The 25,477-nt window shown below is 37.4% G+C and overlaps 2 protein-coding genes across 8 annotated transcripts in view; one reads left to right on the top strand and one right to left on the bottom strand.

Annotated features, from left to right (window-relative positions):
* Window positions 1–51: 51 nt before the first annotated feature.
* Window positions 52–22,188, top strand: DNAI7 (dynein axonemal intermediate chain 7). 3 transcript variants are annotated; one of them, XM_068655697.1, is made up of 16 exons: window positions 52–149; window positions 637–657; window positions 3,997–4,075; window positions 5,032–5,123; window positions 6,270–6,371; window positions 7,573–7,710; window positions 10,542–10,688; window positions 12,009–12,112; window positions 13,576–13,852; window positions 15,648–15,753; window positions 17,378–17,544; window positions 18,655–18,799; window positions 19,528–19,739; window positions 20,395–20,562; window positions 20,765–20,878; window positions 21,850–22,188. In XM_068655697.1, the coding sequence occupies exons 1-16, from the start codon at window positions 147–149 to the stop codon at window positions 22,117–22,119; spliced, it is 2,145 nt and encodes a 714-aa protein (XP_068511798.1). In that variant the 5' UTR covers window positions 52–146; the 3' UTR covers window positions 22,120–22,188. The 3 variants fall into 3 exon arrangements, with proteins under 3 accessions (XP_068511798.1, XP_068511806.1, XP_068511815.1); XM_068655705.1 differs by lacking the exon at window positions 52–149 and adding an exon at window positions 156–405; XM_068655714.1 differs by lacking the exons at window positions 52–149; window positions 637–657 and adding an exon at window positions 156–405.
* The window catches only part of IRAG2 (inositol 1,4,5-triphosphate receptor associated 2), a 40,996-nt gene continuing 37,649 nt past the window's right edge, over window positions 22,131–25,477 (bottom strand). For 3 of the 5 annotated variants that reach the window (XM_068655672.1, XM_068655657.1, XM_068655665.1), the window contains exons 36-40: window positions 24,738–24,815; window positions 24,567–24,631; window positions 24,050–24,151; window positions 23,775–23,879; window positions 22,131–22,807 (exon numbers count right to left, since the gene is read on the bottom strand). In XM_068655672.1, the coding sequence (XP_068511773.1) occupies window positions 22,564–22,807; window positions 23,775–23,879; window positions 24,050–24,151; window positions 24,567–24,631; window positions 24,738–24,815 (594 nt within the window). In that variant the 3' untranslated portion in view covers window positions 22,131–22,563. Of the gene's footprint in view, window positions 22,808–23,774; window positions 23,880–24,022; window positions 24,152–24,566; window positions 24,632–24,737; window positions 24,816–25,477 lie in introns of all 5 variants that reach the window. The other 2 variants (XR_011088897.1, XM_068655680.1) reach the window with 2 other exon arrangements.

Genomic DNA, 25,477 nt, shown 5'->3' with positions numbered 1-25,477 from the left:
CTGGGTCCCCCGGTGCGGAGGGGAAGGTCAGGGGCTCCCCGGCCGCGCGCCCTGTCGTAACAGCGCGCCGCTTCACGGCAGGGCCGCACGGCGCGGCACCGCCCCGCCGCTGGGCGCCGCTGTCACCCCGGCAACGCGGCGGAGACATGGTGAGGGCGGGCGGCCTGCTCTTCGTGTCGCCCCCTGTCGCGCCATCTCTCCGCCTGTCGCCGACTGCGGACGGCCCTGAGCAGCCTCGGCTGCCGCGGGGTGTCCCCGTGAGGGAAGGGGGTCAGGCCGTGGTGGTCGCGGCGCGGCGCGGGTTATCGTTGGGGCTGTCGGCAGCGCCAGGTGGCCGGCTCAGAAACCGCTGAAAGCCTCTTGCTTTTGGACTAAAATAGTGCTCTGGGCTAAGCTGCCTGCTTGGTGCGTGTCTAACAGGAATATACAGCTGTTGCCCGAGTGTTAATTATGCTGGGCTGGAATCGTGTTAGCAGCGAATTGTCCCCGATACTGAAATTATCATCCATTCTTGGCAGGCAGTCTCAGCGTGCTTTACAGAGTAACTGGCTTTTCTAATGATTTGTGATGTTCTATACCCTGTTCTCTGATGCTTTTTTTTTTTTTTTTTTTTTTTTTTCTTCCCTCAACTTCTAGGGTCCAAAAAAGAATAAAAAGGTGGGTAGGTAAAGTTATGCTCTATTTCATATAAAACACTTCGGACCTTGCAGTGCTCATTTCAGTGGTGTGCTGTTATTTCCTGTTGTTTTGTAAATTCAGTGAGTAAAATGTCTAAGTGTTTCATGCTGAAATTAAAGTAAGCATCAGATATTTTTGGACTTTACATCAACAAAATATTTTTAAGCTGGTCTGCAATAATAAAGGTGCTGTGACAATAGTATGCTCTTTAAAATTGATTTATTTCTTTTTTGAACCCTATTTCCTGGCCAGTTGGTCAGATGGAAAGAGGGTCAGGTGCCTCCGTGACACTCCGCATGTGCACATTGCACAAGGAGGCGGCGTAGCACACCTGCTGAACTGCTAAGGAAGAGGGGGCAAATTTGGCCCAGGTACAGCATTTGTCTTGGTACTTGATGGCAGGGCAGCAAGCCGGTGTCCTGGCTTTCAGGCCACTGAGCTTGATGCATAGGGGGGATGGACAACAGACAGAAGTCCACAGGAGGTGGGATTTTGTTAGTTCGTGTCCATTGCTCATTCTCAGTTGCAATGAAAATGAAACTATCCCCACCCCCAGAAAGAACACATCCAAATGTGTTCTTTGGGGAATTGTACATCTCACATTTGTCAGTACTAGATTAAGTCATAAGATTGTGAAAGCAAGTTGACTAAAAGTGATTATAAGTAATTGAAGCAAGATGATCTTTTCATTTTCACTGGAAGGAAAGATATTTGGATTTTATTTTATTTTATTTTATTTTATTTTATTTTATTTTATTTTATTTTATTTTATTTTATTTCAATTGGAAGGAACTGACCCTTCTATGAAATTGCAAAAGGTAGAATCACATTTTTTGTTGACTGTTGTAGAAGAGTTTTTGCAAATAAATGTTTTGGTAACAAATATGGCAAGATGTGATGCTAACTGCTGACTGTATGCTTGTTGTTGGAACTAAACTTTCACCATTGTTTTTGTTCAAGCTTCATGGTAAACTTTGTGTTCAAAACTATGTTTGTGCATTTATTTATTGCTGTGCAAAGTAATATAAATTGAGTAGCTTTCCAAGCAGTTATTTGTTTCTGAAAATATACTTGTCAAAATCAAAGCGCGACATTACAGTATTGAGGACACACTTTCTGTGTGCTGAATGACAAAGGTGTTCCTTGTTTATGTCTTAAATAAATTGGTTTACTTTTAACAATATTTACCATACTAAAAGAATACTCAGGTGGAATGGGTGGAAAGAGTTCATGTGCCATCGTGTTCATTTGCAGGTGTTTGGACTTAAGTTTTCATTTGGTCTTCCTCCCTGTTAGTGGTGTTGGATCTCTTTCTCTATTTCTCTGTTTACACCTCTGCAAGAAGGCTGCTGTGCTGATCTGGTACAATTCTGCACCCATTTCTCAGCTGAAAAGGAGAATTGCATTCCTAATAGATACCTTTGGTCCTTAGGTCTCCTGTACATTGTGATACCATCCAAGTATATTCACTTGCTGATGCTTTGGATGACAGTCATACTGGTTTAGGCATTTTACCTTCCCAGATTGAATCCTTGTAAGCCCTTGTCTCTCACCAGTGAGTATGAGGATTTAGGATCCTAATTTCAGCTCTCGAAAATACAACATCGAGGTCAGATGTCTAAATAGATGATGTGTCTCCTTTTTCACATTACCACATCTACTGAACTCATTTACATTCCATATTTTCTCTGCTTTGAAAAATTAAATGCATGATTTCATTTAATTTCTTTTCAGTGGCGTTTCAGCAGCAGAATGCCATTGTTCAGCCAGTACACAAAACACAAGTCATTTGTCTTCCTGCTATTTTGTATTTTGTCATCTGTAGCTTTGCTTTCAACCTTTGTTTAGCGTGCTGTCACTCCTTGTTTTCTCCATACATTGGACACTATGTAGAATACTCTTTCTTTTCCTCACGTATGCAAAAAAAAAAATCTGCTCCACTAAAGCAATACTGTTGGCTGTGAATTCATATTGCAGTTCACTATGAGGTCAGCTTCCTTGTTTTCACGAGCTCCATGTACTTGCTTTGATTTACTTCTTGGTCCATCTTTCTCTTTCATCTCTGATAGTAGTCTCTTTGTTTTTTTTTCTTTTTTCTTTTTTTATTTTCTTTTTGTTTTGTGTGTGTGTATGGTTCTTGTTTGTTTGTTAATTGTGTTGTTTTCAGGCCTTGTCTTTGCAGCATCTGCCTTCAGGAGCAGCCCTCCTCCATGGTATCATTCCATCAACCCCAGCTGGAATCAAGCCACACTAACTGCAGTGTATTATATGCAATGGCAGCATTTGCCTGTGTACACCCTGAGTAAAACTGAATAAATATAATTGGATTTTACTAAATATGCACGTGTTGAGGGTTATAACTCTAGGCTGCATTTGCTACTGCATCAATAGGAAATCAGTATTTTCCTTGTGTGTCTTTAAATGCAGTTTTATAGTGACGTTGCTGATCCTACACGTTTGATTGAACACTATAAGACTGTGTCAACATAAAGTACTTTAAAAAAATCATCCAAGAATCTGAATTTTTGCTGGAGAGGGAAAAAAAAAGTGAGGGGCCATTAATATCTTCATGCTGAGGGAGAATTACGCTTTACATATAGCTATTCAAGTCTCTAGAAGACCGCTTGGCTTTGTGCATATTATTACATTTTTATATATCTTTATAAATCAGTGAGGTATCAATGAGACCTATGAATTACAGGGCAAAAATAAGTGTTCCCTTTTGGTTACATGACTGTAGGTTATGTGTGGTGTTTACCTTGTCTTTTATTATTGAAATGTTCTTCATGCAAAGATTTGATAATTTCTGAGAAACATAAACTTAGTATATTATTATTTTAGGATTAGCCTAGAGGTTAGTGCTGGTTGGAGCAGTTAACTGTTTTGAGTTGCGGTTTAGGTTTTATAACAGTAGAGAGAGCTCTGTTGTTTTGTGGTTTAGATGCTTCTAAATACAAGACTTGCCAATGTCCCAAAATGCATTTCCTAGAAGTATCTTAAGATGTTTGAAGTTGTAACATCTCCTTTCTTATCAGATCTACTTGTTATTCCGTTTCCACATTCAAAATAATATTCCTGTGTTCAGGAATGCCTAGCACAGAACGATCCATTACGTATAAGAGCATATATTACATCATGAAATGTAAAGAAAAATGGAGAGTGGGATGTATATTGCCATTTTAGGGCATCAATGGCAGTCTAAAATCTTAATTTGGATTCAAGGAACACATTAAAAGAGCTCAGGTTACAGAGGGTGAACACCTCCCCAGATGTATGAAAGTAATACTGACATTTGTTTTCTTTTAATTTGTTGCAAAGAAAAAGTCCAGTGGCAAAGAAAAAGCTGAAAAACTGAGATTACAGAAAGAAGAGGAAGAAAGGAGGCTGAAAGAGGAAGGTACTATGTACTTCATTTACAGGGGAAGTGATGGTACAAATCATTTATTTTAATTAGACAAAAAGTAATACACCTAACTGTATGGGCACTGTTATCAATGTATTGCACAAATACAAGTTATTCATCTCTCTTCTCTTCTGTGGGACAAATTCTGTGTTACTTGTTACTGCTGCCCACGTCTCACTTTCCTATTACAGCCACACTTTTTCCTTTAGTTATTTTTACCGTGATTAGGAACCTGGGAGTGAGAGTAGCAGGGAGAATTAGATTTTCTTCCTCTCTTACCACTACATTTTGAAACACTCTCAGTGAGTTAGAAGTGCAGTGTTCTGTGGTTTTCTTCTCTCAAGCCTATATATCAGTAGGTAAGAGAAATTCTCTGAAGAGGACTTTTTCCAGAGAAGACACACAGGTACATCAATTGTCAGGAGGTGGCTGGTGTCTGCTATCCCTTTGCTGTCCCTGTGGCAGCAAAGAAAAGCTAAACCCATGATCAGGAGTAACTGTAGGGGATTGACAGCCAATGAGACATGCCTAAAACTTCATCTATTTTAGTAAAGAAATAACTCTAAGATTGAGTTTCCCACCAAAAGATGTAGGAAAGGAGGAGAAGCTTAAAACTGAACCGATCAGGCAGTTTCACCATTGGATTAAGAACCTGTTCAAGCTGTAGGTAAAGGAAGAGGGTGCTCCTGCTACTGTTTTAGGGGGAAACAAGGGCTTGCTGATCCCTTTCTCCACTTGTGTTGTCATGGCCTGGTTGAGGAGCACCACAGGTAGTGGGTTTTAGTACTATGTTTCAAATTCTTATCATTTGGAAGATTTCTGGGCAATAGCAGATGCCTACTTATGTTGTTTACTATTATACTTGCTTTGTCACTGCAGCTAGTAACAAAATAATTTGTCTCGTTTTAATAAAATGTAATTATGCTGTTGTTATATTTCCCAATCTTCAGAGGAAGCCCGATTGCAAGCTGAACAAGAAGAAGCAGCAAGACTTGAAAAGGAGAGGATTGAACGAGAGCTAATGGAAAAGCTTGAGGCAAAAGTTAGTTTATATGCAACAGTTACTGAAAAATTCTAACTCCACTTCTAAACTTGTGACAGGGTCTGTAAAGCATTACTAATTTAGTGTGAGAATGAAGAAGGATTTCATTATGTCCTTCATGTTGGGAACAAAGTAGAGGAGATTTTCAAGTATTGCTACATTAAAGTTAAGCATGAAAAATTTAGCCAAGCCACTGGAAGTTGAGAAGGTAGCAATCTAGATTAGTGTTTAAATAAAGCACAATACATGTACAATTGAGATAAATGGTGCTGAAATTGTAATGTATTCTGTTCTTTCTCTAAGCCAATATTTGACTTAGCGTTGCTTTCATAAAAATTCCCCGAGACAAGATAGTCTTGCCTGGTTTTGTTACGTGAAGATGTTGTGGTTAGATATGTTAACTTTTGGGGTATGTCATATTCCAGTTGGAATAAATACTTATTCATTTCCACTGACTTTGAATTGCATATATTTTTTTTGTCTTCCTCGGAATTATACGTAGTACAACTGGAGCAAGAAAATTTTGGTATAAATTTTAGAAGTGATTACATGTTAAAGCAGACATACGGATATGCATGTGTATATATATATGTATATAGGTGTATTTGAATATGTATGTTTATGAACTTGAGAAGAGTGAAATTCAGAAAAAGACATGATCAGTAACATCCAAATATTTTTGTGAGACCAATTTTTACCTTTTGCTTTTTTCTATCTTTTGTATTTTTTTTTGTTTTTCAGAAAAAAAAACACTCTTGCCTGTGCATCCTGTCCTTCACAGAGTTTTTTTTCCCTTACACACAAGAAGATTTTTAAATAGCAGAAATTATAATAAAAAATAGCTGAAATTATAATTTACATATTTACAAATTTCTTGCACCCTTTTGTAGGCTGAGGATAAAAGTCATATGACACATCAATGTTTATCATATGGCTCAGCAACTAATGTGATGACACTGGCATATTGCTAACTACTGCAACATTCTGAATTAAATGTTTCATTTAAAAAAAAAGTTAATCAGCATTTGGATTTGTTCAAATTATAACTTATTCAAATATTCCAAATTATTTTCTTTGAGATAAAATAATTGTAAGAAGGAAAACAAATATTTAATTTCTCTGCTTGTTACACAAAAATTTTAACAGGATCAAGAGCGAAGGGAGTATGAACTAGCAGAACTTCATTCACTGGAAGAAAAGTTTGTGTCTGCTCAGTTGTGGAAAACAAAATACAGAGCCCATGCAAAGGTAAGGTTTCTTTCCAAAATCTGCCCAGTGTGGCAGAGTTCAGACAACAAAGAGGCTTTAGGCTACGTCTCCATTACAAAATCTAGGAATGCTTCAATTTCTTGAATTTAGATATATACTATGACTACCTCTCAAGTTCTGTCTCAGGGTAAGAATTGGCCATGCTTACTTTCCTTTATGTACCTTGTTTCACATGTAAAAGAAAAATGGCAAGGAGGAGGCTGTATGGGTTACCAAGGTATTTGGACCCCACAGCTTACCCCAGCAGTGGAGGACAGTTGTAGTTTCAGATGTTCTGGTATTTGTTGTTTCTTTTTTATTTAAATTGTTCTACTCTTAAACATTCCACCGCCATCACCACCACTCAACGTCACCATTTGGAGACAGGTTGGCTAAAACAAGCACAAATCTGGGACACATATCAGATCCAGAAACACATGAAAATGTAGTTAATGTCTATAATTTAGGGTGACATACCTGGAGGCTGAATTATTACCCAATATTACTATATATCTGTAAAGTTAAATTTAAAATAATAAGGTATGTAAGTAGACTCATAGAATGTTTCACTCTTGTGAACCCATCTTACAGAAACATCACTCAGTAGCTATCTGGTAATCATATTTGGTCAGTTTGGTTCCAGTTAATGTTAAATAGACTTGTTGACAAGGGTTTTCTCTTTGTCTTGTATATTTCTTAATATATACTCAAGTTACAGTACTCCAGATGTGGCCTCACAAGCACTATGGAGGGAACAGTCCTAGCGATGCTGGTACACTCTTATTGTAGACCACTGTGGCTTTAGCCTTTTGTGGCTGCACAGGTATAGTATGATAACTGCACAGTTATGTCTTGACGCATTTGGATGTTATTTAGTACCTTTTCCAGTAGACATGAAGCTCTGACTTTATTATATTTGTGAATAACAGGATCTGGCATTCATTTTGAAAGACCACAGTTTTTTTATGGATTTTTCTGAAAAGTATTCCTCAGAAAGAGAAACATTTTTTTTGTGAAAAATAATGGCAAAATATGTCTATTATTTTAAAAAATAAATCTTCAAATACAATATACAGTCCTGTTTAGAGGCACTTGTGAATGTATCACTAAATGTATTTGTCTTTCAGAATCCTCCTTTTTCTTCTAATAATGATTTGCACCACATGCCCATATCTACTTTTCTTTTGATTGTTTTCTGTAGTGGGAGCATTATATTGCTTGTGATGGAAGTCCTGACCCAACTATACCACAGGAAATAAATACTTTCATGAACTTATGGCGTGAAGATCAAAATAAGGACATTCAAGTTGTTGTGGAGAAGGGACAACAAGTATTAAATGTAAATGTTAAAATAGTATCCTTTGGTTTAAGGTCACTAAAGTATATCCTTTATACTGCTCCCCCCACCTACTTTTCTTTTTAACAGTCAAGTGACTGAAATTGGCTATAACCTTCGTCAGCCAGTAATCTTTCCTCAGTTTTTATTTTTTTATTACAGATCTATTGTTAGGTCTAAAGGAGAAGTCTATTGACTTTAAATATGCTGTGCCTTTGAGGGACTTCTGTGTAGTATTTCTATGCTGAGCTCTAGTATTCCAACTTCCATTTCCCCTGCTATCTACATTTTAAAAGCCTTGAGCCAGAATCTATCAGCTCATGTCACACCTAGATTCTTCAGTGGACAAAAGTCTTACTACATAATGTTTGTGGTCAGTAAAGTGTTGTGTAATAGCAGGGGTTCCCAAAATGCACAGCCAATCATCGATGGTTTCTGAGGCAATTCAAAGCAATTTGTGTCTGATATCAAATTTTAGGATTTTCTTTTCATTTATGTTAACTTTATAGCATTCTGCAAATTAGAACGTGTCTTACAGAAATGGGGATGAAAGTTGCATACGTAATACATCTTTCACTGGGCTAGTTTGGTTCTGTGTTAGACTTCCCATCTTGCAATGCTTGCGGAGTGCTGCAGTTTTCACCTGCCACATACTGTCTTGTTCTGAGCCAGTGGGGAATATGCTAGTCCTTTCCAAGAATTTCAACAGGTAACTTCTCCCATTTCTCTTCTACGCTGCAGACCAAGCAAAAAGCCTGACGATTGCCCACTTACGTTCCTTCTCTCCACTAGACTCCCTGCTGTCAACTCTTTCTGCCAAACACACTTCTTTCCCACTCCTCCATGTTTCCCATCCGACACCGAAACAGTTACAGCTACTCTAGGACTGTGAGATCTTGTAGATTCTAGTTGATAGGGGTCACCTCACTATCAAGGCAGACTGTGTTAAAGATTAAATATAAAAAGACAGTAGTATTGTTATACCATCTGCTGCTGTTTTGCTATTCCTTTAAAAAGCAGTACTGCTGCAACTTCACAGGCTAAGAGAAAAACAGTCCAGTGAGTCTGGAAGGGAGGTATAAAATGTAATCCAATTTTCCATTTGTCTCAGCACTGCAGGCCTGGGAGAGCACAGGGAAGAGAAGAGGTACATAATATGTCTTTGCAGTGATAGCTCTTCTGTCTGCATAACAACAGTGTTTCTCCTCTCTGCCAGATAAGTGGTGCTGCTTCCCATTACAGGTGAGGCATGCAGAGACGACAGGAGAGGTGTTATTCAAGGGGGACCGCAGATGGATGATGTTTAATGCTTCTCATCCTCTTACTGCAGACCTGTGGCCCAGAGCTGTGAAGAGAGGCAGCACTGCAGGAATGACACAAGTAGAGAGACAGAGGCAGTGGTGCAAGTCCCTCAGAGTGAAGCAGGGTGCAAGAAAAGAGAAAGAGAGGCTTCTGAGGATGCAGATGCCTGTGAAGTGGCAGGAGTCAGGCGCAGGGGAGGAGGGACAGGAAGCAAAGATGCCAAGGCACAGAGGAAAATAAGATGGCATTTGGGACAGTAGTCTAAAAGGATGGGAGCCCCTGAATGAATTTAACATCTACTTGTAACTTGTGACTTTTGACTATAGTCTGACTGAGCAGATACCATCACTGGCAATGATCCACAAGGTTTTTGCATCAATACATTACTGTTAAAATTCATTTTTTTTCATGGTTTATCATATGCACTGATAGACCCCATTTAAAAAACCCTATTTAATTTTGTTCTGTAAACAGTTTACTGGGGCTTCGTAGACCACAGATTGTCCATAGCCCACTGTGGTAAGCTCTTCTATCATAGATTCATTAAGGTTGGAAAAGACCTCCAAGATCATCTGGTCTTAAACTATTATAATTGTTCTGATCATTTCTTCACTTCTGTGAAGGTTGATTTTTATTTAACATCCTCCCTCCAGTTAATATCTTTATTTTGTAATTCTAATGATAGCTAGAAGGCATTCCAAATATAGCATTGTGAAGTTTTCCATAATAGTCAGGTGGTCAGCATGAAACAGCAGCTTTATAAGCTTTATGTACTACTTTTTTTTTATTGTCCTGTAATCTTCATTTTGAAGTTTGTTTTAAAATGCTAATATTTACGGTCATTTTACTGTTGTCATTCATCTACTTTGAAGTTACAACCTTTGCCATACAGAGCCCCAAACTCACCTTTTTTTCTTGAGAAATAAGCAAGTCATACAGATAAAGTGAAACAAATTATTCCTGATTCTGTGCAGCATTTATTAACATTAATGGATATAATTTGTAGATAGGAAGTGAATAGTAATACAAATTTTATCAACAGATTTGAAATTCAGTTTTACTAGACAGTATGCTAATAAATACAATGCCAATGAAATACTGTTTTTTCCCCTGTGATGGATCGGTGTCTTCAAAACTTCAGCCAACTAGGAATATTTTTTAGTCTTGTACATGTGCTTAGATGTCAAGATACTAGCATATAATGGAAGATAACAATGTTATCACAGAGTTCCAAACTTCACACTAAGGATTGTTCTGAGAATTAAAATTTAATTGCTGTATGTTTCACTATTACATATTTTTTTAGATTTAGCAGTTGAGATTTTTGCTATAGAAGATATGTTTCAACACCAAGGCTGTAAGCTTTTCATGAAAACTAATTTTTGACCAACAGATTTCTTCATGTGACAAACTGGTTCAATAAATTTTATAAGCTAAAATTCTATACAGCCCACAGGTCAGGGAATGAACACACATTATACTGGCATTGGTGTCAAAACAGAGGTACTTTACCTGCATATAATGTCTTCTAGTTAATTGAGAAGTTGCAGTTTTTCCTCTTGGACACACCACCAAGTGAGATAACAGAAAAAGAAATAGTCCAGTACCAGGAAACTATTTTGGAATTGCAGAATTTACTTCATCAGAAGTACAACGAAGCAACAGAACACCTGCTTAAAGTAAGATTTACTACTTCAAAGTTGTAATATACACAGTGCATAAAAGTTTTTTCTACGAGTGTTTTGCTGTGATATTTTTTCTTATATTGTTACACAAATCACATATAGAGTAGATACCAGACTATTTTTTCATAACCTCTTGAGATCTTAGTTTTACAGTGGAAACTACCATTACCATTAAGGTGTTTGATATTCAATTACTTTGAACTTTTGTGATAGTTGGAGATGTTGGAAACAAGGGACTCGGTGTAAAATTTGTTTCCTATTTTGTCACTGTTTTAAATTAGAAGTTAGCTGATGGTACAAAAAATTGCAAATGTGAAAAGTAGATCATATGATTAGCTTATATACCTTTTTAATACAAGTAGATATGACTAAAATATTATCATAGAATCATAGAATATCCCAAGTTGGAAGGGACCCATAAGGATCATCAAGTCCAACTCCTGGTACCATGCATCTACCCAAAATCTTAGACCATGTGACTAAGTGAAGATATTAGGAAGCGTAAAAGGCATTTAAACAAGAAAATGAAAACGTATTTATGAATCCTTTTTCTGGGTTGCATGTACATAGGTACAGATGGTGATCTTGCTTGTATTGGGTTTATGTGGCAAGGCTTTGGCAGCTGCGGGACTTTGGCAGTGAGTGGAGTGAGAGAGCAGCATGGTGGTGCTTTGCTATCTACCCATGTTAAACCACCATAGCATATGCTATTCTAAGCATATTAATCATATATGTAAGTATGGTTAGTAAAAGAGTATTGATAGAGGAAACAAAAAAAAAAAAAAAAAGAAAAGGAATAAAGGAAATAAAAGAAATAGTGAACCAGTTGTGTGTTTGCTGACAGTCAAAACTTTCTGTAAATTCTTGATCATCTTTCCTGAGTTTAGGATTGAACTCCTCATATAATTATAATTTTACAGGTTTTATATTAACAAAAATAAAAAATACTTTTTGTAGTGACTGTGGTGTAGGAGTGTTTATTATTCAATAAATGCTTTTTTAAAATTTTTTTGTTTTAAATTTGTACTGAGAAGTATTTTTGAAGGCAAATAATTAAGAGAGATTGGCAGAACCATTGAAGGGGATAACGTAAGACCCCGTATTTGGCAGTATTTTGACTGACAGAATTGATGATGTCAGAGGAAGAAAAAATAACATAGTTCAAGTTTTACCAAGGGATGCAACTTATGTGCTTTGTCCAGTGTATTTTTGTTCTTACATGTCTTTTCTTTTAAATTTATTTATTCCAGTGTAAATTTAAGAAAAACAAATAAATAAGAAGAAAACATGATTTAATCTGCTTCTTCTTTGTAGACAGCTAGTATGTATGAAGATTCTGACACTGGAAATATGCAGGCAGTCATAAAGGACAAAAATGTTACTTTCTGTATTTGGGCCAATCTGAAGAAGAAAGTAAGGTACAACATACTGAAATTCTTAATTGAAGTGAAGCCTGGCTTTGTCTAATCAAATCAAGTAAACACAAAGAACTGTTTTCTTGTGATCCCTTTATGGTGAATAGCATTTATTCTACAGACTCCCAGCTGATGAATTTCATACCATCCTGTTGCTAAGGAAGATCCCGGTTACATCAGCTTTTTGTTGAACAACTGAAGTGTTTTTATATGTGTATCTTTAGATACACATACACACATATATATATAGAATATATTTTTCTTAAAATGCCGGAGTAGAACCCTGTTTCTGACAGAACAATTTTAAAATAAAAGCAATAAAACTCATGCAGAGAATTGAAATTCCTTTGGAATTAATGTTTTTTTGCTGATGCCTTAAAATAATTTATAAGCCTTCACAGTTCCTTGCAAAGTGGTGAATGATGCTTTGTGCTCAGTGCTCTGTTAGATAAAAGATTATAGAGCTTGGAATGTAAATAACCTCAGCGGTTCATTCTGAATCAGAGTTTTTAGTAGGTTGCCACTTAACAGATACGTTTTTCAGAACAAGTTCCAAAACAATTTTTTGAGCAGCCTTCCTACTCCCTATCTGCAAATATGAGGAATAAAGTGACTTTGCCTTGACTGAGGACCTGTTGTTGTAAGTTTTGCTAAGGTATCTAGAAGGCTGATCCTGAGCAATGTCATACTGACCTTCAGCAAGTGCCCATTCGAGTTAAAGCCTTTTGGTGTACAAGAAGCACATATAATTAAAAAAAAATCGTATTAAATAAAAATTAAATGGTGCTTTACTAGAAGATGTTTTTCTATTGTTAGGCAGAAAATCAGTATTATTTAAATTGTTTTGCATTTGACTGGGCTGGAATTGCAATGAGCAAGAAACTTAAATGTCTACTCTGACAGATGCAAGAATTCTGACTCAAAAGTTAGATAAGTGGTCTGATGCAGGCTGGCCTCCTGTGCTGCTCTTAGCCTGATTCCTATGCTGTCAAAAGGATTGGTGTGTAATGCTGTTGATTATCAGAATTGCTTTTGTATCCCGTTGTGTTTTATGTGGAACATGCTGAGATTGTTGTAACACAGACAAATAGTGATTTTACCTGTGTAGGACTTTGCCCATTAAATTAATCTGTTTTATCAGAAATGTACTGTGTAGAACAGCTGCCATCTGATTGTGTCGCCTTGCCTTCCTATCAGGACCATTACATTTTTTCAGCTCCTGATGCCCTTCATGCAGTTGCAGGTTTTCTGGAGGAGCTTACAGACAGCTTAATGTCTGTAAGTTAATGCAGGGCAGGAAGAGTATTGCTACATCCAACTCTAATTCTTACACTGTGCCATGTGACAAAATAGGATTTAGGTGACTTTTAGTGTAGAACATCAATTTGAATACTCATGAATAACTGTGAAAATAAGTGCTGCCGATCCTACTAAGGAACTTTTTTATTTCTTTAATTTATTTACAGGTTCAAGAATCATGTGTTTTGTGATACACATCATGGATTCGATCTTCCAAAGTCCCTGGCTGTGAGTAATGTTGCTGTTCGCATATTGCACACTCATTATGACCACGTATCTCCATTTTGGCTGCAGTGCCAGAGTGTGCCAAAATTGGAAGTCTTAGAAAGCAAAGAGTCAACTCATCATTCAAAGGACAATGTAGAAGAACTAGAAGAAGAAAAGAAAGCTGCAGAAGAGCCCAGTGTGCCCACTGAGGAAGAAGCACATTCTGATGAGAGAAAGGTAGGCAAAAAATCTCACAAGAGGATATTTTATGGTGCTGTTGTTACTTGAGGCCTAATTGCTGTGTAATAGCTTCTTCATGTGCGCTGTGCCTGAGAGAACAAAGTTCTTCAACTTTTATGGAAAAAGACAACTTGTGTTAAGATTGTCATAGATCTTCTGAGGGTGTGGAAAGATGAACGACTGAAGATTGTCATAAAAATGGTAGAAAGGAAAGTTTTGACAGGCTGTGACAGTTGCAGGGTATTGGCATGCTGCATGGGTTGGCATTTGATTGTCATTTTATGAGTCAGATCATGCCATGAGGAATGCAAGGTTGTGTCTCTTATAAGATATATCCAGGTGTCTGTGACATAAGTCAAGATGGATATATTCTGCTTCGGAGAAACTTACAGCTCACTAAAATCACTACAGGAATGCAATATTAGGGACATCAGAAGAGTGCAAAATAGGATTCAGAGTTCAATAGGTCTTGGTTGTGCAGTTACATAGTTGCTCAGTTCCTGTATGTTGAAGCTTTTGCCACTAGAGGGCTTTCAAAACCTGTTTCTGGCAGCTGAACCCTCTGCAGACTTCAACGGAGTATGTTGGCTTTGGGTGTTGAGGGATCGGTTGTTTTTGTATTCTTGTTATTGGGCTTGAAATTTTCACTTGGTCGCACCTGTGACCTGCAGATAAACGACTCGGGTTCTCTATCTAAAACTTCTGCATAAAAAGCTGTAAGCCATCATGTTTCATACCTTCTTAATACCTGGATCAATGATCCTTGCCTTTTTGGTCCCTGAAAATCCTCTGTAGTGAATCAGTGCCTGAAATTGCATTTTTCTTGGTTACTTTTTTCTTATTTTGTATGATAAGTCTCATCCTTTGGCAGTTTTCACATGCGTTTTCAGGCTTTCTCCAGGCTTCTCATTCCATTGCTTCTCTTTTTCTTTTACAGGTCTTACTCTCCTTCTCTGAATGAAGTTTCATGAATTTTCCTGTTCTCTCTGTAGCTTCCGCTTCTCTCAGATATTGTGGTCACTCCTGTCTGGCTCTGCCTTGGTCTCCTCCACATTTCCGTGGGTAAACACCTTAGTGCCCTCCCATTCTGTCCTAGTTGAGGTGTTTGTTCATCCAGCACACTGGCAGGCACGCCACAGGACACAGGAGGTGCCATGCCTCCAAATGCCTGGCTTGTGTGTTGAACTGCCATTTGTGTACCATTGTGCTTCCAGAAGTCTACTATGACAGTGATGAATTCATATCTGGGTTGGAATTTTGCCTAGAAGTCTAGGGTAGCATTTTGAAAATTTGAAAAACATTTTGAAACATTATGGGAAAGGGAATAAACGTTACAGGCAAGGCACAGTCTAAGACTGGAAGTGGGGAAGCTGACAGAGTATCAGCATGGGTTTGGTTTCAACATTGGGTTAAGTTTTCTTTGTGTCATTTTTTCAGCTGTAAAAGCAGCAAAAGCATAATATTTGAGTGTACACATTGCTAATATGATTAAATGCTTGTATGGTATCTGTGGGGTTTGGGGTCGAATTTGCTGTGGAAATGAAGTAAATATTTTATGTTTTTCTCTATTTACATGTTCAAACTTCCATTGGAGCATGCCTTTAATAAAAAATATTTTTCCTAGTTAGGTAAAAATGATTTCTCCAAAAACCTTGACCCTGTAGCAAGATTGGTACAAATATGGCTACAAGAGTGGAACTGCACTCTTTCTCCTTAGACCATTGTTTTAGAGGAGGTGATATGCTCTTTTTATTGTTTGCCTAATAAAAGATGCCTTTTGTTTTTTCTGTAGAGTGCTATTTCATTCAAAGAAAAATACAATAGCATAGCTGACATAAATGAGAAGACAGAGGAGGAAACTGAGAAGAAATCAGAAATCTTAGACATACCATCACAAGGTAGTTGGTTAGTTTTTATTTGCAGCACTACAGAATTACTGATTTTAAATGTCTTGTTTCGTATATGGAAGCATGGTGATATAGATCTCTATGCAAGTGGAACAAAGTTTATAAATACATTACAACATGAGTTTTGTTGACGCTTCTGTTAATGATTGTTAAATGCAGAGGAAAAAATGAGATAGGGAGATTGATTTTGTCCCTACACTTTTTTTTTTATGCCCATGTGTGTGTTAATTCATAAATGTACATAAACATAATAATTGTATATATGTTTATATGTATGTATGTTTATGAGCAAGGTAAACAATATTTATGAATCTGCCAGTTTGCTTGGTGAGATTAACTTCTCCAGAAGAAAATAAATCCAGTACTTACACTGGTATGCACTTAGGCAGCATAGGTATTACAAAGTACTACTTAAACATCTACTTAGAGTAGGATATAGACTGATGTGCTTTACTAAAAGAGGGTCTAATCCAGGAACTAAAACTGTCCAACATAAGTTATACATTTCTGTAGTGCTGTAGTGTCCTTTGGTTTAGTAAGAGTGAGTTTTCTGGTAGTATTGTCTTAAATAAAATGCAAACTGTTCATCAGAGTTCAGCTGAGCTTTACAGCCTTTTGCTCATTTGAAAAAAAACAACTTTCTGCTAAACAGAGTTGCAGCAAGCACGTTGTCTTGAATTGATCTTTGAATTGATCTTCTAGGCTGAGTACAGTAGAGTAAAAGCTCTACATAAACTATGCAACTAAAGCTGGTGTTACGAAATTAACAGAACTTTCACTTGTTTTGTAAAAAGCTTGAAGGCAGGTTATATAGATATGTCTTTTTTGTTTTTTTTTAAGATTATCTCACTCTTTAAAAGTGTTTTTTTTTTTATAACACAGTAACTGTTTTGACATTATGAACACTTCCTTTATCCCCATTAACAATAACTTTCTCCTTCTGTAATGTCTGATACAATGTTTTGTGACTTTTTTTGAAGTGGTTCTAGTCATTTTAGTTCATTACATTGTTGCCTTCTAATAACTTTTTTCAATTGAGTAAAAGTTGAATTCATACATAAATACACAGTTATACATAGAAAAAAAACATTATGAATTGTCTTTTGTTTTCTAAAAATTTTGTTTAACATGTTAAACGCCTTATGCTCCTTGTAAATAGCTTTCACCTGTAGTCTATAGCTGCCTTATACCTTTTCATTTGCCTTGTTTCCATGCCAATAAGATCTTACCAAACCTGGCCAGAATCTACTGTCTCGTATACTTGTAATGTTTTTCTGATTACTGATGCAACTGATTTTTTTGTCAGTAAAACCTTATTACTATATGAAACAGTGTGAGTTGACTACAAAGCAAGAGTAGAGATTAATCTGTTAGAAAGCTCAGTACCAAAGAAAAAAACAAAAAGCTTTTTTTCATTGTCCAACTATCTGTTTCCATTAATTGTTCAAAGATCTGTAGCATACCAGCAGATGGAGCTGAAATACCACAGAACATAAAGCATTTCAAGTACACAGACTTCTTGTGGAGATGAAAAAAAAAAAAAAAATAGAAGTATGAAATTACAATGGCTTAGTTCAAGCACCAAATTAACACTTCTTACTTATTTGTTTTGTAGTTCTGAGTCCACAGATACAAGAAGAGACCAACGAAAAAGAAGATGAGATAACTGATGAAAATATTGTTGATTTGCAACAGTTTGTACCAGTGGGTGGTGTGTACCATATCGATGCACTGCAGCTTCCACCTCAGGTCAAACAAGTCAAGAACTGGAATATGGTGGAGGTGAGTGAAAAAATGTATTACACGTCATGGAGTCTTCATCCCTGAAGAGCTGTTCTGGAGTTGTTTCACCATAGTATGTATGCCGTTTATATAGATGTTGGTTTATTGAGCAATGAACTAAAGGACCAAGTTATGAAATTGTGTTTTCAGTTAGACATAGCCAATTTTTGGCACAGCTGAGGTGAGCAGATCAGCATTTACTGAAGCATGCATTTGATCAGCGTTCATCAGTACAGCTAGCATGGATACATTAAATTGTTGTGCTGTAAATGCTCTAGAGTGAAATAAAAGCAAAGCCTGACATTCTTTTTTTTTTTTTTTTTTGGTCTATGAAAAGTACATTTAATGTAAAAGTACATTAACAAAATTACTGCCCACTCAGTTCTGGGCTCTGCAAGGTATAGATGGTCTATAGAAAACATGTCTTAGTTCTCCTACTTGCGGTGCCTTATGCAGCATTAACCTATGTCACAGTTTTTATTGTGAGATTGAAAACCATTAATAAGTGAAATTCACATACAGACTACGAAAGCAGGACTGTGAGCAGATTAAGAAGTATGGGATCTTCGTTTCTAGCCACATGCACAGACCTGCCTTACCAATTGAGTTTGACTTCTTTCATTACCTTTGACACTGTGCAAGCAAATTGGAGCTGTATCTCTTCTTGCCTGTGAAGTGCTCTTGTTTACTTTGAGTACTGTGAATCTATTAAGGAATGATTCCACTTAACTTTGTGGTGCTGCCTGAAAAGTGCCACAGACAGCATGCAAAGGGTTCAACTGCCCATTGGTACTTACCTTTAATACTGTCTTCAGTGGTATACTTTCCATGAAGGGAAACATTTACTGCAGCAGACCTTGTGCTGATTTCTATATTAGGGGGTTTCACGTTAATGCTTGTTAAAAGTAAAGCAAAATACTTTAGCAGGAAGATGTAAGAAAAATAAGTCTTTTTTGGAAGTGGGCCACATTAGCCAACAATTTCAACTAGTAAATTTTAAATTGTATGTTAGGAAACTCCACAGGTAACTAGGTGGATTTAAAAAACAAATTCAGGTTACTGCATTTTCTAATAAGTGTTTTTGTTCGTCCTTTTTGCATTTTGCTAAAGTTACTTGACAGTGGCTTGGAGGCATACAGATATCCCCCAGAAGAATCTGACGATACCCCATATCCACCAATACAGATAACGCTTCAGCTTTCTGACAACGTGATCTATTGCGAGGAGCCTGTGATAGCCCGATGGGATCGTGCAGGTACCAACTTAAGATAAATATATTTTGTTTGACTAATGGACTTGATACATCATTTCAAATATTTCAGAAAATTATCAGTTAAGAAAAGAGCCAAATCACAGCCAAATAGTTAACACAAAATTCCCTTTTTGTTTTGTTTTCTGGTTTGATTCTGCATCATATGTAATCAGGGACTGCTCGAGGATTTTCACTAACTTTTTTTTCTTTCATATTAATGGGTGTAGTAGTGAACTGTATACCACAAATGACATTTTGATACAGCAAAGTCCTATGAAGTCCACTTTGAGCCAAATTACCCCCTAACTACATGTAGTCATATTACCTCAAAATATTAAACGTTAAAAAAAATACATTAATAAGAAAGTATACATTTACCTTTCATGATGTAACATCAGAGGTATAGAACTTAAGATAGTTCAATGTGTCAAGTTACTGTTGGAAATTGTTGGAAATAAGGTTGAAGAGTGCTATATCCTACATTAAAAAAAATACAAATACTAACATAACTTTCTTTTGAGCTTAGAGAGCTTTCACATCAGAATTAGCCTAATTTTGTACTTAAAGGAGAGAAGGTTTGTGCCTTAAATGAATTCTCTTTACTTTGTGCTTTATCTTATCCAACTCTGAATATTAGTTTACCTAGGATATCTTTTACTAATTCTTCACCAGTACATATTACAAGCAGAAACTTTATGTATATGTTTTTTCTTTTTGCATCCCTTGTAAAGGCCAACAGTGGAGAACTGATGGCATCAGCAACATAACATATGAAACACAGAAAAGTATCGCCTTTGAGATGGGTGCCTTTCATACAATAGCACTTCTCCAGAACGTTCATCTCAACATGCCATATCAGGCATGGGAATTGCGGCCTATTGGTATAAATGAAGCACTACTTACAGTTACTACAGTCTTTGCAGAAGTTCAGATACAAATTAAGGTACTATTTTTTCTTAAAACATTGGTAGTTTGTTTTTTTAAAAAACAGAATTGTCACTGTCTTTTCTTAAGAACGTGGGATGGTTCCACAAGAGCAATTTGAATCTCACTCCTTTGCTATTGAAAATAAGGAAGGAACTACTCCAAGCTCTAATGTAAACACCAATATTATTGGTGATTTATTTTTTCTGTGAATTGGTCAAAAGAAAGCATCTGTTCTGCAACATTCTGTTAAGTTCCCTGATATTGATACTACTTTGCTAAAGTCAGCTGCTTCACTGGCACGTGAGAAGTATTGCTCTCTTACTGCAAAACTGCACAAAAAGAACTGAGCATTTCAAGCAACCTGCTTTTTTGAACCGTTAGAAAGAACAAATACCAAGTTATGCGTGATTGTGCATATCTTCCTTGTCATATAAATCAATATCTGTTACTAAAATGACAGTGTGATCATAAGCGTGGGCCAGTAAACCAGTGTCAGTTCTGAAATACAACAGTAAAGTGGCTTCCTACAAGATCTGTGAATGTTTAAAGACGAGGATGATAGCTAATGTAGGTAATATCCAGAATAGAAAAGCAGCAAATACATCATTGATACCTGAAGCCAAAAATAGCTTTAGTCATCAGCAGGATGCTTTGGTTGGTTTATACAACAGGGTAATCAGTGTATGGTGGCTGCAGTCACAGTGGAAGAGAAGGATGTGCTTTCTCACCTGACAGGAAAATGGATGTGTCCCATCACCTTAAGAAAAGTTTTGAAGGAGGCTGGTGTGAATATTTTCCCAGGAGAATATTCATATAAATACGTCTCTGTGAACAAGAAGGTGAGTGCAAGAGTGGGTTCCCCCCCCCCAGACTTTCTCAGGTAGGCAACATTTTCTTGTACGAGGACCTATTGTACAGAATAAGGATGAGTGTCCTTGCAGCTTAGCCAGTGGATTCTGCTTAAAATGAGCTTTTTCTTACCTTCATATAAAGCAGAGATTTAGTGGATGCATATCTTCTAAGTGTACTTTTGCATTACAGGCTCCCCTAACAGAAGTTAGAGCATACCAACAGATGGCCCTGGTTGCATCCGCTTTTGCTTTTGGCTGGAGCAAATGGAATCTAGAAGCAGGTCAAGATCAAGTAGTGTTCAAGGTTTGTAGCTTTAGACCAAATGTCTAGAGACAAACCAGTACAGAAGCATATCACAGAAAAGACAAATAACTTTCCTCATTTATGCTCATTTCAAACAATCTTCAGGCTCTGACCTAATGCTTGCTTAGTGCAGCAGTTAAGATTCAGGGTGACTATTTCACATAATAGTATTTTGTTTAGCAAAACTTCAGTGCCTACTTCTCTTCTCCACTGCTTCACACCTCAAGCCCATTCCTCACAAATGTAAGTTTCAGTAACAAAGATACTTGCTAATGTGCTAAGATGTATAGCTGACAGGTCAGATATTGAGGCTCTAGCTGAAGCTGGGATGACACAGGTGGATGCTGATTTTTCAGCAAGTAGCTTACTATGGGGCCCTCAAAAGCCCCCTCAATTACCATCTAGAAGTTTCTTCTTGGCTTTGTGTGTTTTCAGTTGTTCTGTACTGTAAAGAAGGGAATAAACAACTTAAGTTGATAAGTTTCCCTCTGTAAACTAAAAAAAAAATGTGGTTAGAACTTCTCCCAGACAGCATAATACTCCCAGTTATGACTGTGGATATAGAACATACCATACTGCTGAAATCTTGAGAGATCTTGAGTTAGACTAAGATTTTAACACACATGCAAATGCTTAGCCCAGTTCTTAATCCCAGCAGGAAGAAGTAAAGTGTGTGATGCCTGTTGCACCTAGCTACTCTTTTCATATGAGTCAGGAACAGCAAGAAAGCTAGAGTGACCAACCTTGCATTTTATAGAGGCAAACAAGATGAAGATTTTGATACATGTTACACACTCATTTACTTTAAAATGTAATACTATTTTAACAGTTCAAAGCAATGCTTTGTTGTGTTTTTTTTTTTTTTCTGTATTACACTCATAAGTACACTAGGACTTAGAATTTTGTACTAGAATTTGTTCTTTGTCAGTGTCATGGACTTCATCTTACAGCCCATTTTTTTTCTGCACTAGGTAGGTGAGCATCTTAAAGATGATTTTGTCAAAGACTGGTCTCTTTACATGTTTAATGGTCAGAGAGCCCTGAAACTCAAGATCACAGAAACCAGTGAAGCATTTTCAAAAGAGCTAGAAGAAGATTCTGAATTTCACTCCACACTCTACCATATGCTTAAAGACTTTGCCAGCAAAGAAGCAATTGATAGAGTGAGTACAGCTAACTTCCTGTTTATTGATGTTGTATTTCAGCTGCTCCTTGCTACAAGAGTTTTAACATACTCATAAATACTGCATGCTTTCCTTTAAAACTTTATTATCAAAAGCTTTCAATAAAGTTACATTTTAAGTCTTTAATCATTTTCTATTCAAATTATTGGAACAGCTTTAATGACTAAAGTGTAACCATCTTATTTTTATTAAAATAAGTTATTTATTCTCTTGTGGCTGGACCATTTAGTCATACCTACTGTTAGCTATGTTCAAAATCACTAACTGTTTTATTCTATATCTGAATAGAATTAAGACACTCTTAGGTACTTGAAAAGAACTTCTGTCAGAATAAGGAAAAAATGTTTTCTCAATTTCAAGTCACACTTAAAAAAAATCCCCCGCTAACACCCACAACCCAAACAAACCAACTGAAACATGTAACCTTAAATACAGTATCTCAGCTTCCCATACTGTCAACCAGAACTCAGAAGGATAACTTTACGAAATTCAGAACCTTTGTTATACTGGGGGTGGTCCATTGTGTTGAAGTCCTGTATACGGCCACAACAGTTGCTGTAGTGAAGTCCAGGAGTCCCCAGTGCCGACAGGTGCTGCATCTGCTGGTCTTTGAAGAGACAATCCAGTGAGGAAGCTTGTAAAAGCAGCAAGCAGTACCAGGATGGAAACAGAAACCCAGAGAGTTTTGTTAGCGTTGGAAAAGGAAGTCTTGAAATGGGATGCCCATGATGACACTAAGTTGCACCTGTAGAAAAGAGTAAGTCATGTAGTAGTTCCATCTTTCTTCAAAAATAGGAACCCCTCTCCCCACCCTTACCCCAAAAACAAAACAATCCAAAGCTTATAACAAACAACGATCAGAAGTGACAAGGTAGCTGACGCATTGGGAGCTATGTACAGCAATAGCTTGCATTTCACAGACTTCAGTTAATTGGTTTTTGATAAGCTGTTTAGGTGATGGACTTGACCCATAAGCCCTGTTCAAGCAGCCATGCTCCCTATACCGCACCATATATCTGAAGAGGATTCACAAATACTACCTTGCAGATTGTGAAGAATTCATCGTGCTTATAGAAAAACACTGAAAGTACTGGCTTAAAGCTTTGTTTTCTAGGGCTTTGGTGCCTTCTGTGAAGTTAGGTGAGGAAAGGCTTCTGCCTAATAGCCAAACTTTAAATCTCTCACAAAATTGGTACCTCTATCCTTTGTCAAACAGTAGGAAGAAAGTATATTTTTATTGCCATCTTTTCAATTTTACATACTAGTGTGTAACTGTCTCATCTCCCCTTCGATTGGGAATACTTAAAATGTAGGTTTAGCATAGGATATTAATGCAGAACATGCATTCTCTGCAGATAAATTGTATAACCCCTTTTCTGTAGGGCAGTTTAGGGGCTTGCAGGGGATGCTTCTTTAGGACAGCACTCTTTTTTGACCTGTGAGATCCAGAGAAGATAGCTGCAATGACCCTGTTAATCTTGATAACTACTTGTCCCTCAGTTTGTGTCAAAGCTGCTGTTAAGCATTGCACAGGACTCACTACTTAAGGTTAGTTATGACTCCCTGGTGGGGTGAGCCTCTGGCACTTGATATTACTCATTCCTGGCTGGTTTGTTTCAAAAGTCAGGATTAACAACCAAGCCATAAGCTACAGCTTTGGTTCCTCTTCCCATGTCCAGCTGTACCTCATGACCATTTTGGGGAATACTTACGCTGTCTCCAGGTTCCATTTTGATGGACAGTTTCCTGTTTCAGAGACACTTTCCTTTCTTGATGTTTCTTCTTGCACTTCAGCAGGCAATTCTGACTGCTCATTTCTGTAAGCAAGCATCAACAGTTTGAAAGCTTTTCTATCAAGCATTTGATTTCACAGAGCTCGCACTGCCTTCACTTTATAGCCCTGATCAGGTTAGTGACAGGTAAAGAGTTCATTGAAAATAAACAAACCCTGCACACATACCTTGGAGGATGTTTCTCTTCAACTTACTTTGTTTCCAAATGTTCATTCTCATACTCTGCCCAGGAATACGTGCTAATGAATCGCTGTAGTGAAGGACGCTTCTCATTTTGCTTTGCTCCTAGTCGGCCCCTATCATATTTGAAACACATTTGGTTTACTTTTCCCCCAGATACCCAGCATGAAATTAGAGATTCTGCAACAGCTTACTCATTTGGTTGGGACACAGATAAATAAGCTTCAAAATTAGTCGCCTGATTTTTTTTATATTATTATTTTAAACTAAATCCATCAGTGTCAGCTGCCTAGTTTTTAGATTTGAGTTCTAATGCAAGACAGTCAAGGTAATTTTTCTTCTAGTTTCTCAACCCTTAATTAAAAGGGAAGCTGTAACGTTTAGTCACAAAGGCTTGTTTATGTACTGAAGCACAGAGAACTAACGTGAAAGATGAAGCCTAATAATATTATGCCTCAAGATGTTCAACACAGGCACAGTTTGAGCTGAAAAATGTTTAACCCTATTCAAAGAAAAGCCAAGTAACTTTACCAGCTGCTTGATCTCCTGTTGAGTTTATCACTCCATTCATCTCCATCAGTTTCTTGTAGTTGGGCCTAGAGAAGAAGTTTAAGCCATTTTACTGCATTTGCCTTTTCCCACCAAAACCCAGCCAGTTATGAGAAGGGTGAAGCACCTCAGTGTCTGGGAACCCTTACTTACCAGCGGTAACCCAACACCTGCATTTCCAGCACTCCTAGGCACTGTTGCAATGCTAACTCTTCGTAGGGATGATGGTGGCTACACAAATAAAAGGCATTACTGGCTCTATCAGGGAATGACTGGATTACTCACTGAGCACACAAACACCATCTGTTGTTGTACGAACTGTATAGAAACTAGAAGTTGTTGCTTAGCTTGAAGTGACACAGAGAGAAGAGTTGAATCATAAGCACAGCCCAAACCATACACTTTTAAAAGCAGCATCTTTCCACAGTAATTGGTCCTCCTACTTCCCCAGGCATCTAAAGTGAAGCTGGATACACAGCTTCCAGCAAAATACCAGAACTGAATGTGTCTAAATTCCCCTAATGATCCTCACAGGAGTTCCTACAGTCAATATGAATTGCTCCCATCTATTTTTTCATCTCTCTGCTAAACCCTTCTTCTGTAAGCCCAATGAAAGAACCACATGTGAACAACAGTTTTTAACCACTACAAGAACGCAGAGCCATTTCAGCTTCTGTGAACACCTCATCTACCGTAAATGGGACCACATGCAGTTCCCTCAGGCTGGGAGGAGGGTCAATTGAACATATATCCTCGTGTCTGATGACATCAGACAATATCTGAGACAGAAAACCACTAAGTCATGCATGCATCAGAGCACCAGCACATGACAAGGCAAAGGAAACCACACACAGACGCTTAACACATTTGAAATTTCACATTAACCTTTAAGG

Source organism: Anas acuta, chromosome 1 (assembly GCF_963932015.1).
Source record: "Anas acuta chromosome 1, bAnaAcu1.1, whole genome shotgun sequence".
Taxonomy (NCBI): Eukaryota; Metazoa; Chordata; class Aves; order Anseriformes; family Anatidae; genus Anas; species Anas acuta.
Note: the sequence above shows the minus strand (reverse complement) of the source record. Positions and strands in the feature narration are given on the sequence as shown.